Raw genomic sequence first — 16,412 nt, forward strand, 5'->3', positions numbered from 1 at the left:
TTCTCACCATTGGTTGCTTCTGTCTATCCAAAATTTTTCTTGGTCTGCCACTTCGAGCTTTAACTTGAACTGAGCCTGTGGCCTTCCATTTCCTCAGTATGTTCCTAACTGTGAAAACAGCTGAAATCTCTGAGACAACTTTCGGTATCCTTCCCCTAAACCATGATGGTGAACAATCTTTGTGTTCAGGTCAGTTGAGAGTTGTTTTGAGACCCCCACTTGCTCTTCAGAGAAAATTAAAAGAGGAGGGAAACTTACAATTGACTCCCCTTAAATACTCTCTCATAATTGGATTCACCTGTGTATGTAGGTCAGGGGTCATTGAGCTTACCAAGCCAATTTGAGTTCCAATAATTAGTTCTAAAGGTTTTGGAATCAATACAATGACAACAGTGCCCAAATGTATGCACCTGCCTAATTTAGTTTAAACAATTATTGCACACTTTCTGTAAATCCAATAAACTTAATTTCACTTCTCAAATATCACTGTGTGTGTCTCCTATATGATATATTTAACTGACATTTTTTAATTGTAACAACCAACGATTTATACAGGAAAGTCATGACGATTAACAAGGCTCTCCAAACTTTCACATCCCACTGTACAGGAATCTATTTAAGAAAAAAAAAGTTTACATATATATTTAGGGCTCTAACAATTTTAGGCAGTTTTTTTTTAGTTTTGAATGTCACAGCTCCCTTAAATATGTGCAGGCTGTTTGAGAAACTAGTAAAAGGTCCAAAGGACTCCTTTTTGGTACCGTGCAGCTACTTAAATTGTGAAAAGCTACCAAGTAAAGGAAATCCCAGCCACCATTCTACAGATTCACCAGGAATCATTGAATACTGGACATGAAAGTTAAGCAATACTTAAACACAAGCAGATAATCCATTGCTTTCAGAATGTTACCCCATTCAATGTTGATTAGTAATTAGATTGTACATAATTACTAAAAAAATGGATAATTTTCTGTCTAAGACCACATTAAAGTCCAAAAATAACAATTATACTATGTGTAGTTTGGCACCTAAACAAATTATCTGGATTCTAAATAATGACAGATAGGTTGGTATGGTAATTATTTTTCCACAGCTGTGTTTACTTTCTATGTAAAACAAAGGAAAGCAATCTTTGGCAAAGCAACAGTAGCCAGGATGTTGTGCAATCTCTTCTTGTCATTGTGCTGTTAGTGGTATGACTTGCAAATATCAGGATCATTTAGGGACACCCAAGCCTTTATCTCAGCCTAAAAAAAACACTGTAAAATATTTTTCTTTAGAACAATCAACTACAAAACTGTAACTATATCCTCTCTGTAGTTAAGTCCCGCTTCAGTTGGGTTTTGACATTTGAGAACCAAATGTTCTCAAATGCTTGATTGACATTTTCAAATACAGTGGAATGGAAGTGATAAAGAAGGGGGGGGGACACCGAGAGCCCAATATAGTGTAGTAAGCAAAACAATGGGTTGGAATTGAAAAGTATATAGTATATATACTCACAAGTGTGGGTTACCACCTAGGTAACCACTGTACAGGCAGGTGAGGAGATTAGACCTGTCCTCACTCAGGATTAAAAGTCGCTCTCTGTAGATAAGGAAAAAAGATGGGGATCGACCCCTCCACCAGGGGTGGATATTGATAATGTAAGAATGAACAGAGGCGCCAACAGGATAAAAAGTGCTAAAAAGCTTAAAATTCCTCAGGAGGTGGTGGTGGACTCACCTCCCCAAAGTAGACAGGATACCGTCAGTTTTTATAACAACAGGTTTATTTATATGCTCCAAAACAAACAGTACAACGCGTTTCACGGGTATATTCCCGCTTCCTTAGGCAATAAACAGATAGGAGTACACAGTATAGTCTCAAGGTCACGATAAGCGCCTCTCACACTGTTTGTTTTGGAGTATATAAATAAACCTGTTGTTATAAAAACTGACAGTATCTGTAACGATTGTGGAATTCTCTCCGTGTTCAGCGCACAAGACGTGCGCTGACACGGCGGAAATCCCCCACAAGCGTATAATTTGCGGGAACCCAGCAAAAGGTGCAATGCACCTGTAGAGGGAAATTCCTGTCGACAGGGGGAGCTGTGGAGTGCAGAGGAACAGCTCCTCTGCCCTACCACACACGCCAGACAGGCATTGTACGAAGGGAAGAAACGCAGGGCAAGATAGCCCTGAAAGAGAGAGATCAAAGCGACAGAGGGTATGTGTGTTCACCAAACTAGTCGCCACCCTGCGACGATGAACACACAACCAGGAAGACAAAGCAAGAAGGCAATCGCCGGAGATGGCGATTGCTAACAGTGACACAAGACCGAATAAGCACAGATGAGGAATGTATGTATGTCCACCAATCTAGCCGCCAACCTGCGACGGCAGACACACAACAGAAGAAACCAAGTGAGAACGCAATCGCAAGAGAAGCGATTGCGGAAGAGAATGAGCACAGAGACAGATTGTATATGTGTGCACCAAACTAGTCGCCAACCCGCGACGGTGCATACACAACAGCAGATATGCAGCAGATCTAAGTAGGAACGCAATCGCGAGAGAGACAATTGCCAGAGGTGACACAAGGCTACAGCAAGGCAGAGCACGAGAGTAGCAAAGGCACAGCAAATCATACAATGAGAAAATACGGAAAATAACAAACGCTAGCTAAACGCGAACACCGCACTCATTCGCAACAGTGCACGCATTTATGCGCGGTCTCCGCGTGATAAGCACAACAGAGACAAGCACGCCTAACTAACCACCGACAGACAAACATGAAACAGAGGACGCGAGCGCTTGCTTAACGGTTACCTCACCGAGCCTCCAGCAAGCGTTCATAGCAGACAGGACAGACACACGAAAACATGAACAAGCGAGAGATAGGATGCACAGCACTAGCGAAAGAGGCTAGTGCGATCCAGGAAGACAGAACAGAAGGATCCACAGCACTAGCGCAAGGCGAGTGCGATCCAGGCAGACAGAACAGAAGGATCCACAGCACTAACGCAAGAGGCTAGTGCGATCCAGGAAGACAGATCAGAAGGGGCTACCAGTAACAACCGCTGTTCAGGTTAGCACCCAGACACACAGAACGATTTCCTGTTGACCACCGCTGGGACAGGACAATCGCAACAGACAAACAAAACAGATAAGCAATCCTAACTGCACTAGGGAAACCTGCCTAGTGCAGTCCCAGGAATTACTCTAAGCTAATCTTCAAACAATGAGCAAGGCTGATACTCCAGGCGTGTTACACAGGACAAAATCCTTATGACCAGCAAAGGACTCTGGGAAACATAGCTCTTTACACTGCCAGTCATCAAAGGAGGCAAGTAAAGGATTTGCATAACGAGTGTATGCAAATTCCTCAGCAGCAGAACAGACCAGAAACTTGTAATGGAAAAACAGGTCTCTCTTGCAGAGACCTGCAGCCCACAGACTAGAGGAATTTTATTATTATTATTATTTTTTATTTATATAATAATAATAATAATAAAATTCCTCTAGTCTGTAGAGGAATGGTCAAACAGCTGTCTGCCAGTGCATCCAGCTGAGCGGATCATTACAGTATCCTGTCTACTTCAGGGAGGCGAGTCCACCACCGCCTCCTGAGGAATTTTAAGCTTTTTAGCACTTTTTATCCTGTTGGCGCCTCTGTTCACTCTTACAGTGGAATGGAAGTGTTCTTGCTTACCTTGTAAATTTTAAAGGTTATGGAATGGCCAAACTCTTCATACACAGAGCTTACAATGTTGACACAGCCACAAGTAGTAAAAAAGGTCAGGCCCCTGCAGCAGTTGAGAAGACCTCCTAAAGGTGTGCACGCATGCACAGTTACTGTTGCTTGCAGGGATCGGGACTCAATCCCTCAGGCAACAGATTGCAGGCAAGTGCTGACTGCTGAACAGATGAATCACTAGCATGCAGCCTAGCAATGGATTCATTTGATATAAAGTGGGGAGGAGGGACAAGAAGAAAGACAGGAGTGGGAGGGGTAAGAAGTATGAAGGCTAACCAAGATGATCTGGCACTCTGGCTCTCTTGGTGATGCATTGGGGTAGAACAAGTACATTAGTTTCTTGGACAAAAACCTTCTAGCATTTGTAAAAAGCTTAAGACCATAATGATGACTCATCAATGTGCTGCTGATAAAAGTACAGTCAGAATATCTTGACCTGTCCATGTTTGCTAGTTTCTAGGAGATAGAATAGGAAAGGTTGCCGGCCATGTTTTTTTTTTTTTTTTTTTTTTTTTTACTGAAATAACTGCAACTATCTGGTCAAAAATGACTGACTGTGCAGATATTTGGCAGGCTAAACATTTCATGCAAAAGATGACCAATTAACTCATAGTTCTTCACCACCTCACTAGAGACAAATGATTTTTCTGATATAAAAAAAGATCCTTTTAACAATTTTGCTGAGAATCCTTTTATTTGTAATTGTGTCTGTGAGTCCTTTATTTTGAGGAGCTGCTTAATGATAATAATCTATGAATGACATAAAATACAATAGACAAGTGTCTAATATTCTTGGCATTGTTTTAGATTTCTGCAGTTCTGTCCTCCAATTATGGCTCTGGCACTACCGTTGTTATTGGAGTACCCCCTTCATCATCAACTATGCCACTTGATCCAATGCTTCTTCTTACTGGACGTACTTTAAAAGGGGCTCTATTTGGAGGTACGTGGGAATTAAAGTGCTTTCATTACATGACAACTATGCTTTAAACAAAACAAACATTTTTTTCTGAAATATCACTTTTGAATTTTGGTTGGAATATGACAAGAACAGAAACAAGTCACATATCATGGTGCATAAAAAGAAATAATACAAGTATGTATGCATTAATTTTCCCTCAGGTCATAACAAAACATTATGACGCCCCAGAGTAGCATCATAGTGCCCCAATATGAAAATATCTTTAGCAACCTTCCACTTCAGTCAACAAATGGTCTTTGTTCTTTCACATTCATTGGAATTTCTGGACCAATATGCCATTCAATTTTTCTCCTGAGTTTTCAACTAGGCGATAGACAAGACAAGAAAAGACAAATAACAATTAGATCGCGCTTTTCTCCTGGCGAACTCAAAGCGCCAGAGCTCCAGCCACTAGGACGCGCTCTATAGGCAGTAGCAGTGTTAGGGAGACTTGCCTAAGGTCTCCTACTGAAGAGGTGATGGCTTACTGAACAGGCAAAGCCGAGGTTCGAACCCAGGTCTCCTGTGTCAGAGGCAGAGCCCTTAACCATTACACCATCCACACACTTGGTCAGAAAATGACCTTTAAACCTCCAGCAAGCAAGAAAATACTTAAAATAATTTTAATAGTACATTTTCTCCAAATTTTGGGTAATTTTTCAATTGTTAAATGCTGAAAAGTTATTTGAAAGAGAAAATGAAAATTAACTCCGGAGAAAAAGTGAATTGCATACGGGCCCTCAGGTTCAAACTCTCTTAATATGAATCTTTCACCCTGTGGTTCTTCCTGTCCTACATTAACCACTTAAGGACCAGGGCTTAAACCCCCCTAGTGACCAGGCCATTTTTTACAAAATAGGCCACTGCAACTTGAAGGCCTCGCTGCAAGACCATACAACTCAGCACACAAGCGATTATTCCCCCCTTTCTGCCCACCAACAGAGATTTCTGTTGGTGGGCTGTGATCCCTGCTGGGATGTTTATTTATTTTTTGATACATATTTCTTTGTTTATTTTTTAAATACATTTTGCTATTTTTTTTTAATGCCCGCCCTCCCACTGCTACCCAATGACAGTGATTGGCTGTCATAGGCTTCAGCCTGTGAGAGCTGATCGCTTTTGTGCTGCCAGAGGAGACAGCCAAGTGACATGGCTGTCCCCAGTACAGCACTGCCTTAGATCGCAGCGCTGTACAGTGTTATTAGACGGCGGTTTCGCCTAACAGTCTCCTAGAGGCGATTGCCGCTGGGAGACTGATGGTGGAGCGGAGCTCCGCCATCTAAGCAGAGATGCGTGCGCGTCGGCGTGCAATCTCCTGCAAATCCCCGCCCCAGAACTTTACGCCGATCGCCGTTAGGCGGTCCAGGGGCTACCGCCGCGGTCGCGCCCATCGGCGTGACACAGTCGGCTAGTAGTTAAAGACAGTAACTCGCCTGTTCACAACTCTTCCATGGTTTGGATACATGGGGCCACAGATTTTCAGTGTATTAAAACCAAGTTATATAGATAGAGAAATACAGAATGTATGATACAAATCTGACATGAATATTTCTATAAATGCAAGCTAAATATCTCTGATCTTGATTGTAACATTTCACCCTTTTTCAGCAATTTTTACATTTGATGGGTCCACATTGTCTCTTGTTTAGATAGTCTAACAATTAGGATGTGGCCAACAGCTCACTTCCCAGGATGTAAACTTACATTTACAAATCCACTTATACTTTAAAATATTCAATTGGGGCCCTCGAGATATCAGATTGGCAAAACATATTCTGATATTGTATTTTACATAGCTCTGGAAACAGTTGAGCCATCCATGATTAAAAGCGTTGATGCAGGTGTAAGCCTGGATGAAGAAAAACAGGAGAATGCTTTGACTGCAGTACGTCAAGTATGTTTCTGTATGAGATAGACTGATGCAAGTGTGTAAATTGCATCAAACTTAATTAACTCCTTGTTAACTCGTCAAATACTCATCTCATTAAAAATGTATCTGCCCTAAATGTAATTACCACAAACTATCCTTTTTCCGTCTGCTATGGGAATGCCCTCCAGTGAACGTTTTTCAGAAACAAATTATTGCTTTCTTTCAAAATACAATAGGTTGTCACCTTAGACCCAAAATTATGCTTATTAAGACATGTTGAGAATGATAACAAGACATTCATTTCAGAAGTTCTTTTTGCAGCAAGGCAATCTTAAAACCAATATTGGTTTGCCTCAAACACTGACAAGCTGACACACAAGAAACAAATCTACTATTGATAATCATAAACTGATAATTACGATTATGCAAAATTATGGCCATACATATTTATGAATTGGAAATTAAATAGGTTTCACATAATCCATTCATAATTGTGTGTAATTAAGTGTAATTTTGCTAAATGTCATGGTGACTTTGTCAGTTAATAACAAAACCCTCATACATGCTATTGTCACCAAACTTACTACATACATTAAGGGGAATAGTTAAAAAAAAACAAAAAACTAAAAGACCTTGTATTGTTTTGGGGAAAAAAAAACATTTTTAAAAATCAAAGGAAAAATTACATTTTGCTTAGTTTAAAAACATTTTTCCTTCAAATTTTTAAAATAGTATTTTTTTTGCAAAAACTACAAGGTCTTTTTTAAAAAAAATCCCACCCTTAACAGCAGTTTTGGTGATGATAGCATGTATACCGCTAAAATTGTTGCAAAACTACATGAAAATTACCCATATTACATTTTATTACAAAATTAAGGTTCCTGATTATAGTTACAAATGAAATGAATTATAATTCTTCTCAAAACTTCACATTATTATTTTGCATATAATAGTGAATTACAATGCAAAATTAAGATTGTGGGAAATTTGTGCTCTTCCCTTTAATTGTTTGACACAGAGGCAAAGCGTCTAATTATCATAAAATCTGGGATAGATAGTTAGATAACCACTCATGAACAAAATAAAGCCCTATATTGTAAACTGTCTATCCAATATGTTCCCAGTATTTTGCTTTGTACAATACACATTTTTTTTGTAATACTCACAGAGGTTATTAATCTATGTTTAAAACTTTGCCTGAATAGCTCTGTTTTTAGGCTTACTTAGTATAACGCACTTTCTTGTAGGAATTTTCTTGAATGCATAAATGTAACCTGTATTGGTACACCAATGTATTGGTATTGGTATTGGTGTTGTAATCCACTACTATAACATTAGTTCTGCCTTCTATTAACCAGGGAATTCAAACCTTATTTTGACAATATTTGTCAACTTTACTTCATCGCTGCCTTAACTTACAGTGAAGCAAAAAAAATAAAATGATATACTGAATTGGTTGTGTAGTACGGATAATTACTAGAACATTAGTAGCAAAGAAAATATTCTCATATTTTTAATTTTTAGTTATATAGGTTTTCTTTATAACATTGCATCATTCTCTAATATTTGCAGTTTTCAGACTACTGAGTAGAGATGGCCCGAACCTCCGATTTTAGGTTCGCGAACATACCGCAAAAGTTTGGTTCGCGCAAACTTTCGCGAACCGCAATAGACTTCAATGGGGAGGCGATCTTTGAAAAATAGAAAAAAGTATGCTGGCCACAAAAGTGATGGAAAAGATGTTTCAAGGGGTCTAACACCTGGAGAGGGGCATGGTGGAGTGGGATACATGCCCAAAGTCCCGGGGAAAAATCTGGATTGGACGCAAAGCAGCGTTTTAAGGGCAGAAATCACACTGAATGCTAAATTGCAGGCCTAAAGTGCTTTAAAACATCTTGCATGTGTATACATCAATCAGGGAGTGTAATTAGAGCACTGCTTCACACTGACACACCAAACTCACTGTGTAACGCACCGCAAACATCTGTTTGTGTAGTGACGGCCGTGTTGGACTGGTGCGCACCATGGCGAGAGTGCAGGCCATGGTGGTTTTCAAGCCCATATGGTCGAGCTGAGGTAGCTAAATGACAGAACAACAGTGACTGAGTGTCCAGCTGATCAAATTTGGTCTGTCCACAATGGAGCAACGACCTTAGGCATAGGTAGGTTCCCCACTATAGGTAGGTAGGCATAGATAGGTGTCCCGTATAGGTAAGTAGATGCCCCAGTAGTTAGGTAGGCATAGGTAGGTGCCCCAGTAGTTAGCTAGGGATAGGTAACAGTCCCAGTATAGGTAGGTAGGCATAGGTAGGTGTCCCAGTATAGGTAGATAGGGATAGGTAGGTGCCTCAGTAGTTAGCTAGTCATAGGTAGGTGTCCCAGTATAGGTATATATGCATAGGTAGGTGCCCCAGTAGTTAGCTAGGCCTAGGTAGGAGTCCCAGTATAGGTAGGTAGGCATAGGTAGGAGTCCCAGTATAGGTAGATAGGCATAGGTAGGTGCCCCAGTAGTTAGCTAGGCATAGGTAGGAGTCCCAGTATAGGTAGGTAAGCAGGCATAGGTAGGTGTCCCAGTATAGGTAGATAGTCATAGGTAGGTGTCCCAGTATAGGTAGATAGGCATAGGTAGGTGCCCCAGTAGTTAGCTAGGCATAGGTAGGAGTCCCAGTATAGGTAGGTAGGCATAGGTAAGTGTCCCAGTAGTTAGCTAGCCATAGGTAGGAGTCCCAGTATAGAACCAGAATCAGAATCAGAAAACTTTATTTCGCCAAGCATGACTGGGTCATGCCTGGAATTGTTTTTGGCACAATACAACTAGCTCAGAAAAGAAGACATAGATAGAGACATAGATAGCAGCGAGCCGTAGAGGCATCAGTTAGCGTGAGTTACATTACATTGCATACCGCTATACATTGCATTGCACTATACTTTATATTGCATTGCCCTATACATCCCTAAATATCACAGTCCCCAGTGTGACACTGCGATGTCTGACAGTTAGTCTAGTGGGCTGGTTGGTGCGGTTGACTGCTCCGCCATGGCACAGACCGCCCGCAGCTCATCGGGGTTTGCATTGTTGGTAGTATGTGGAGGGAATTTAGGAGGCTGACCGCTGAGGGGAAGAAAGAGTTCCTGTGTCTCGTGGTCTTTGTGGAGATGGCCCGGAGCCTCCGTCCCAATGGCAGCCGGCTGAAGTAGCGGTGGCCTGGGTGTGAGGGATCATTAGTGGGCCTTGAGGACAGGGTTTGAGAACACTGCTGTATAGTACTGCAGAAGATGTCACAGAATAATTAATCATAAGATCCCTTGCTAACATTTTTAAAGTGCTATGAAACCCAGCATTTCTTTTTTGCTCTAAAAGATTATTTACAATATATTATATACTACCACCATTTTTTTTTTACTAGAACAGCATTCAACTACTTAAACACAGGACTTACAAGCTCTCTGCAGGGAAAGTTGGACAAATCCGAACTTTAGATAACATTATTTTGTGTTTTCTTAATTGTATCAAGTGAGGAATGTAAACATTTCTCTGAATGTGCAGACACTCCAGAACACAGACAGATACTCAGATAGCATTTCTGGGTACATCATAATATGAATAAACCAGTTAAGAATAAAATGCAATGGCAGCTCTCAGAGCAAAAAAATTGTACTTTGCAAACTTGTAATTTCTAAATGAATAATAATACTTATGCACAAAAGCAAATTTGATAACTGTGTGTGATATAAAAAGTAGGAAAACATGTTTTCAGACTAGCAAGGCTAGCCTAGCATCCCCTATACCAGTGATGGCGAACTTATGGCACGCGTGCCCGAGGCGGCACATGGAGCCGTCTCTGTGGGCACACGTGCGGTATCCGCTACCATCACTAATCCCACAACCCCTGCCGCCGAGAACTCCACATGCAGTGATGGGTCGTTCGCGAAGAGCCGATTCTCTTTAGCGAACGAGAGGAGCCGATGCCTGCCGAGGGAAGAGCCGAAGCCCTGCCCCATCCCCTCCCCGCTCTGCTCACAGGGGCGCCTGGTCAGACGTCAGCACGTCCTGTCAGCGCTGGACTTTCGGCTGGCTGAGGAAAGGTAATCGTGGAGCTGCATGCCACCGCCGGGAGATGAGACTTCTGTCAGGTGAGAAAATTCTTTTTTTTTCAGGTGTTTTCCCACATTGCGTTATTTTCTGCTGACATGTTGCCCACATTGCGTTATTTTCTGCTGGTATGTTGCCCACATTGCGTTATTTTCTTCTGACATGGTGCCCACATTGCTTTATTTTCTGCTGACATGTTGTCCACATTGCGTTATTTTCTGCTGACATGTTGCCCACATTGCGTTATTTTCTGCTGACATGTTGTCCACATTGCGTCATTTTCTGCTGACATGTTGCCCACATTGCGTTATTTTCTGCTGACATGTTGCTCACATTGCGTTATTTTCTGGTGAAATGCTGCCCACATTGCGTTTATTTTCTGGTGTCTGGGGTAACTGTTGCTGCATTTATTATTTGATGGTCATAGTTGGCTATATTTGCTGCTTTGGGGTTACGGTATACTAATAAATAGCATCACACAGTTTCTGCACAGCCATGATGCGAATCCTCGTTTCACCACATCATGACGGAAACACTGCTTTCTTATGCCTCGCTGTTACATCATTATGTTAGCTCCGCCCATACAATGTCATGACCACGCCCATTCATCGGCGCAAACCCCCCCATTGGCACTCAGTGATAAATAAGTCGATTTTGGGTCGCAGTTTGGGCACTCGGCCTCTGAAAGGTTCGCCATCACTGGGTGTCCATTACTTTGTTGCCAGTTCACTGCTCCACTTTGGTAGGTTCTAACTACTGCATACTGGGTGGGGACACACCACAAGGTCTACTGTTTTCTGAAATACTTACATGTCTGTTTTTGCATTCCATTTTCCATTTATCTTAGGTTATAAAAGCAAGGACAGAGTTCCTCAACTGGTTTTAGATTTGATATCAGAAAAGTTCAAAGTTGATGGTTTGATTACCCACAAATTGCATATTGATGACATAAACAAAGGATTTGATCTTCTACGTAAAGGGGAAAGGTATGTGCCCATTGCTAGAAACAAAAAAATGAGTTTGTTTTGTCTACTTGTTCAGAGTTTAGTCTACTAGTGTTTTACCTCAGGAAAATTGAACTTACAGTTTTGTACACAGTAATAAGAAATGTCAGCACATCTAAAACCAAGCTGCACCTGACTGACACTATCTGCATAGGGCTGCAAAGTCTCATAAATCAGACCACATTTATTAGGAAGTTACATCATCCATCTATTACTGCATTTCATTAAAACTTACCATACATAAGTGGAAAAAATAGGCACTACCTTTGCCTATCCACATATAAAAGTTCAAATCCAAGGGAACTCCAACCAGGGCCCGTTAGCAATTGACTTTTTCTCCTCAGTTTTCTCCTGGGTGATATTTTCACATCTTGTAATTAAATGCTTTTTAAACCACAAGCAAGTGAGAAAATGCCCAAAATAATGTTGATTGTACCTCGTCATTTTTCAATTGCAAAGTGCTGAAAAGTTATTTTAAAAATAAGTTTAAAAATGATCTCCTAGGAGAAAACTCGGGAGAAAACGTGAATTGCGTATGGGCCCATATGTCTACATAAAAAACCTGGGCAAATAAACAAGGGAAACATAACAAGTGCTGCTATTACTTTGAAATTATCTTTAGCAGGAACCAATTCTGGTTCTTCTTACAATGGAGACCCTAGGCAAAATTAACTTGGTGCCCCCCCAACAGACTTCCCCATCCCTTTCCCTAAAGCAGCATTATGCCAAATGTGCCCCCCCCCCAGTCCCCCCCCAACCCAAGTTGTCTTCTGGGCCCTTTAAGGTCACCCCTCAGAAAAAAAAAACTAAGTGTAACGATTGGTGTCAGCACGCAGAGAGAATCTGATTATTGGCGATCTGCAGTATCACCAAGAATGCAGATATATACCCGATTATTGATGATCTGCAGTATCACCGATAATCAGATATATTGCTAACCTCTGGACACCCAGCAAAAGAACACAATAAAGACAGTAATATATCACGGAAGTGTGGAAATATCCACCACACAGCAATTCCTCAGAGGTGTGGTTACCTCTGAATGGGAACCCCGTGAGTGAGATCCTCTAACCAGGCAGAGTGAGGAATCTCGACCCCTAGCAGTAATCATCTGCTTGGGGCAGGCATCTCGGAGAGGCAAGCCTCAGAGATAACCCTCCAGTGGGAGACGTTCCATTGAAGGGAGAAAGGTTAGACAGGCAAGGGTTCAGCAACAGAGATGACGGCAGCGGTACAGGAGCGGAAGGCAGAAGAATAATCGGTAATCAGGCAGAGGTCGGCAACAAGAATCAGATAGGCAAAAGTACAATAGCGTAGAGAGAGAGAGTAGTCAAGGATAGCCGAAGTCAAAACACAGATACAATATCAAAGTACAATCCTAACTAAGGTGTGAAATCCTTAGTATCAACACCAGGGCACTGAGCTAAGGTCTGAGCGCTTACACAGCAATGTATTCACAACAGCAGACAACCTGCTACTGACACACAAGCCCTATATGTAGCCAGAGAGCTGCCCAGCGCTGCCCAGAGTCCCAACCAATCAGGACACCTCCTGAGGTCAGCTGACTGAGGAGTCAGCTGAGCCTCCTACGTAGGAGGTAAAAGTCCTGCCTCCTTGCGCGCGAGCGTGTGACCCTCTGCCTCTGTGTAATGAAGAAGCCAGGCCTCGGGTCCGCGTCCACCCGCGGACTGAAGTCCGCTTGCCGCCATGTGAGACCCGCCGCCGTGTTGCCAGTCGTAGCGGCGGTGTCCCTGCCAGCCTGTGCCGGCCACTCCGCATGAGCGACGGAGTCCGCCGGCTGGGAAGCGGAGACCGCCGCCATGCTGCCCCGCATGGCGGCGTTGTCTCCGCTATCCCTTACACTAAGCATGATCCCTAGGTCCAGGAACAGACTTTGTTGGCCCATGCCTTGAAATGGACCTACATACAGTGCTGCCCATAATTATTCATATACCTGCCAAATTGTGACAAAGTTGCTTTTATTCAACCAGGAAGTCATTTTTTGAGGGAAATGACATAGGTGTCTTCCAAAAGATAATAAGACGATGTACATGAGGCATTATTGTGGAAAAAAAAAAACATTTCTCAGCTTTTTATTGACATTTGAGCAAAAAGAGTCCAGTCCAAAATTATTCATACCCTTTTCAATAATCAATAGAAATGCCTTTTATTGGCTATTACAGCAATCAAACGCTTCCTATAATTGCAGACCAGCTGTAACATTACGAGCGGCAGCTGCGGCGAACCACACCGCCGCCGCAGCTGCCGTCGTGTCCCTGCCCCCACTGGCACGCCCCCTGCAGTCAGCCAATCGGCACCGCGAGACTCCTCTGACGTCAGCCGACAAGCCTCCTCCCGGCAGACAGGGCCTTTATGCCGGGAGGAGGCTCGTCGGCTGACGTCAGAGGAGTCTCGCGGTGCCCCGGATTGGCTGACTGCAGGGGGCTTGCCAGTGGGGTCTCCTCTGCTTCTTAGACCTCCGGGCTTCATTCAGGCGCTGTCTGCTGTCGTGAATACTTCTTGTGTTAGCGCTCAGACCTTAGACTAGACCCAGGTGTTGAAACCAAGGACTTCACACCAAGACTAGGAATTCTGTTTATTATTGATTATATGTGTATGATTCTGGCTATACCTCTGACCTTGCTTCCTGCTTGACGTTACTGTACTTCTGCCTATCTGACTTGTTGCGGAACCACAGCCTGTTTACCTGTTATCCTTTAGCCTCACAATTCTGTCCTGATTCTTACCTCTCTGTTGCTGAACTTAACCTGTCTGACCACTCTGCCCTCACCAGTGGGCCTAGCCTCTGGTGAGGGATTCTTAGTATAGAATAGCCTGCAGTACAGTCTTAATCACCTGCTCCTCAGGTGATCGTTAGTTGCAGTATTGTTTAAATCACCTGCTCCTCAGGTGATCACTAGGCTGCAGTACAGTCTGAATCACCCGCTCCTCGGGAGATTCTATCTCTTCAGTATCAGCCCCTCTGGTGAGGTCTCGCTAAACTATTGAGTTACGGTTGCACCAATCACTACTCACACAGTCTGTGTTAGCTATACTGGCATTATTGGTGATTCTGCAGATCACCTAATAATCTGGTACAGTGTCTGTATTATTGGTGATTCTGCAGATCACCATATAATCAGACGTCTCCACAGGTATTTTTGCCCATTCATCTTTAGCAATGAACTCCAAATCTTTCAGGCTGGAGGGTCTTCTTGCTATCACCTTGATCTTTAGCTCCCTGCACAGATTCTCACTTGGATTCAAGTCAGTACTCTGGCTGGGCCACTCCAAAACATTAATGTTGTTTTCTGCTAACCATTTCTTCACCACTTTTGCTCTGTATTTTGGGTCAATGGCCTCAATTCACTAAGCTTATCTCCTGTCTTTAATAACTCTTCTAGAGTTGTTACCATGGTGATAAGGTATGTAGTATTCAGGAAACATTTTACCTCAGGCAAACCTAAAGTTAACTCTTCTGTCTCTAAGTTAACTCTCCAATCCTTAAAATAACTCTAGAGTTAAAGACAGGCTGTTAATTAACTGCGTGTGAAAATCACTACAGAGGAGGTAACTTAACTACAGAGGAGGTAAATTAACTACAGAGGAGGTAACTTAAGGAATGAAGAGATAAGATAACTCTCTCACTGTGTGGAGGTAAGTTTTCTCTTGCCTTATTATCTCCAGCATGAGCTTAGTGAATTGAGGCCATTGTCATGCTGAAATGTCCACTGGTGCAAAAGGCCAAGTTTCTCTGCAGCTTGCCTGATGTTGTTGTTAAGAATCCTCACGAATTGCTCATGGGGTCGTTTACTGTGATTAGGTTCCCTGGCCTCAATTCACTAAGCTTATCTCCTGTCTTTAATAACTCTTCTAGAGTTGTTACCATGGTGATAAGGCATGTAGTATTCAGGAAACATTTTACCTCAGGCAAACCTAAAGTTAACTTTTCTGTCTTTGAGTTAACTCTTTAATCCTTAAAATAACTCCAGAGTTAAAGACAGGCTGTTCATTAACTGCGTGTGAAAATAACTACAGAGGAGGTAACTTAACTACAGAGGAGGTAAATTAACTACAGAAGAGGTAACGTAAGGAATGAAGAGATAAGATAACTTTCTTAGGGCTGGTTCAGACCGACGTTTGTGCAGCGTTTACCGCCAGCGTTCGGAGCTTGGCGTTAAACGTTCCCATTCAAGTGAATGTGAGCGTTTGTACCAAGCTTTTACGCGCGTTTACACGAACGCGGCGTTCGGGTCCCGATTTTCCCTGGCGTTCAAGGAGCCCCTGGAAGCTACATGTAGCTTCCAGGGGCGGTTAACCGCGACGGGTAATGTTCCCCTACGGGAAGAAAAAACGCAACCGCATCCGAACGCAATGCAAACGCTGCTGAAAGCCCGAACGCATTGCCGCCGCAACGCCAACGAACGCAACGCCTCCAAACGTCCGTCTGAACCAGCCCTTACTGTGTGGAGGTAAGTTTTCTCTTGCCTTATTATCTCCAGCATGATCTTAGTGAATTGAGGCCTGTGACAGTTTGTGAAGGTATGAATAATTTTGGACTGGACGCTTTTTGCTTAAATGTAAATAAATGCTGAGAAATGTGTTTTTTTTCTTCCCCACAATAATGCTTCTTGTACATCGTCTTATTATCTTTTGGGAGACACCTATGTCATTTCCCATCAAAAAATGACTTCCTGGTTGAATAAAAGTATTTTTTTTCAAAATTTGCCAGGGGTATGAATAATT

At 42.5% G+C, this 16,412-nt stretch overlaps 1 protein-coding gene across 2 annotated transcripts in view; it reads left to right on the forward strand.

Moving 5' to 3' along the window:
• The window catches only part of LOC137504083 (alcohol dehydrogenase 1-like), an 86,005-nt gene that overhangs the window by 50,590 nt on the left and 19,003 nt on the right, over positions 1 to 16,412 (forward strand). For both annotated transcript variants that reach the window (XM_068232057.1, XM_068232065.1), the window contains exons 7-8: positions 4,546 to 4,681; positions 11,510 to 11,648. In XM_068232057.1, coding sequence (XP_068088158.1) covers positions 4,546 to 4,681; positions 11,510 to 11,648 — 275 coding nt within the window. The remainder of the gene's footprint in view (positions 1 to 4,545; positions 4,682 to 11,509; positions 11,649 to 16,412) is intronic.

The sequence above is a fragment of the Hyperolius riggenbachi genome, chromosome 1 (genome assembly GCF_040937935.1).
Source record: "Hyperolius riggenbachi isolate aHypRig1 chromosome 1, aHypRig1.pri, whole genome shotgun sequence".
Lineage (NCBI taxonomy): Eukaryota > Metazoa > Chordata > Amphibia > Anura > Hyperoliidae > Hyperolius > Hyperolius riggenbachi.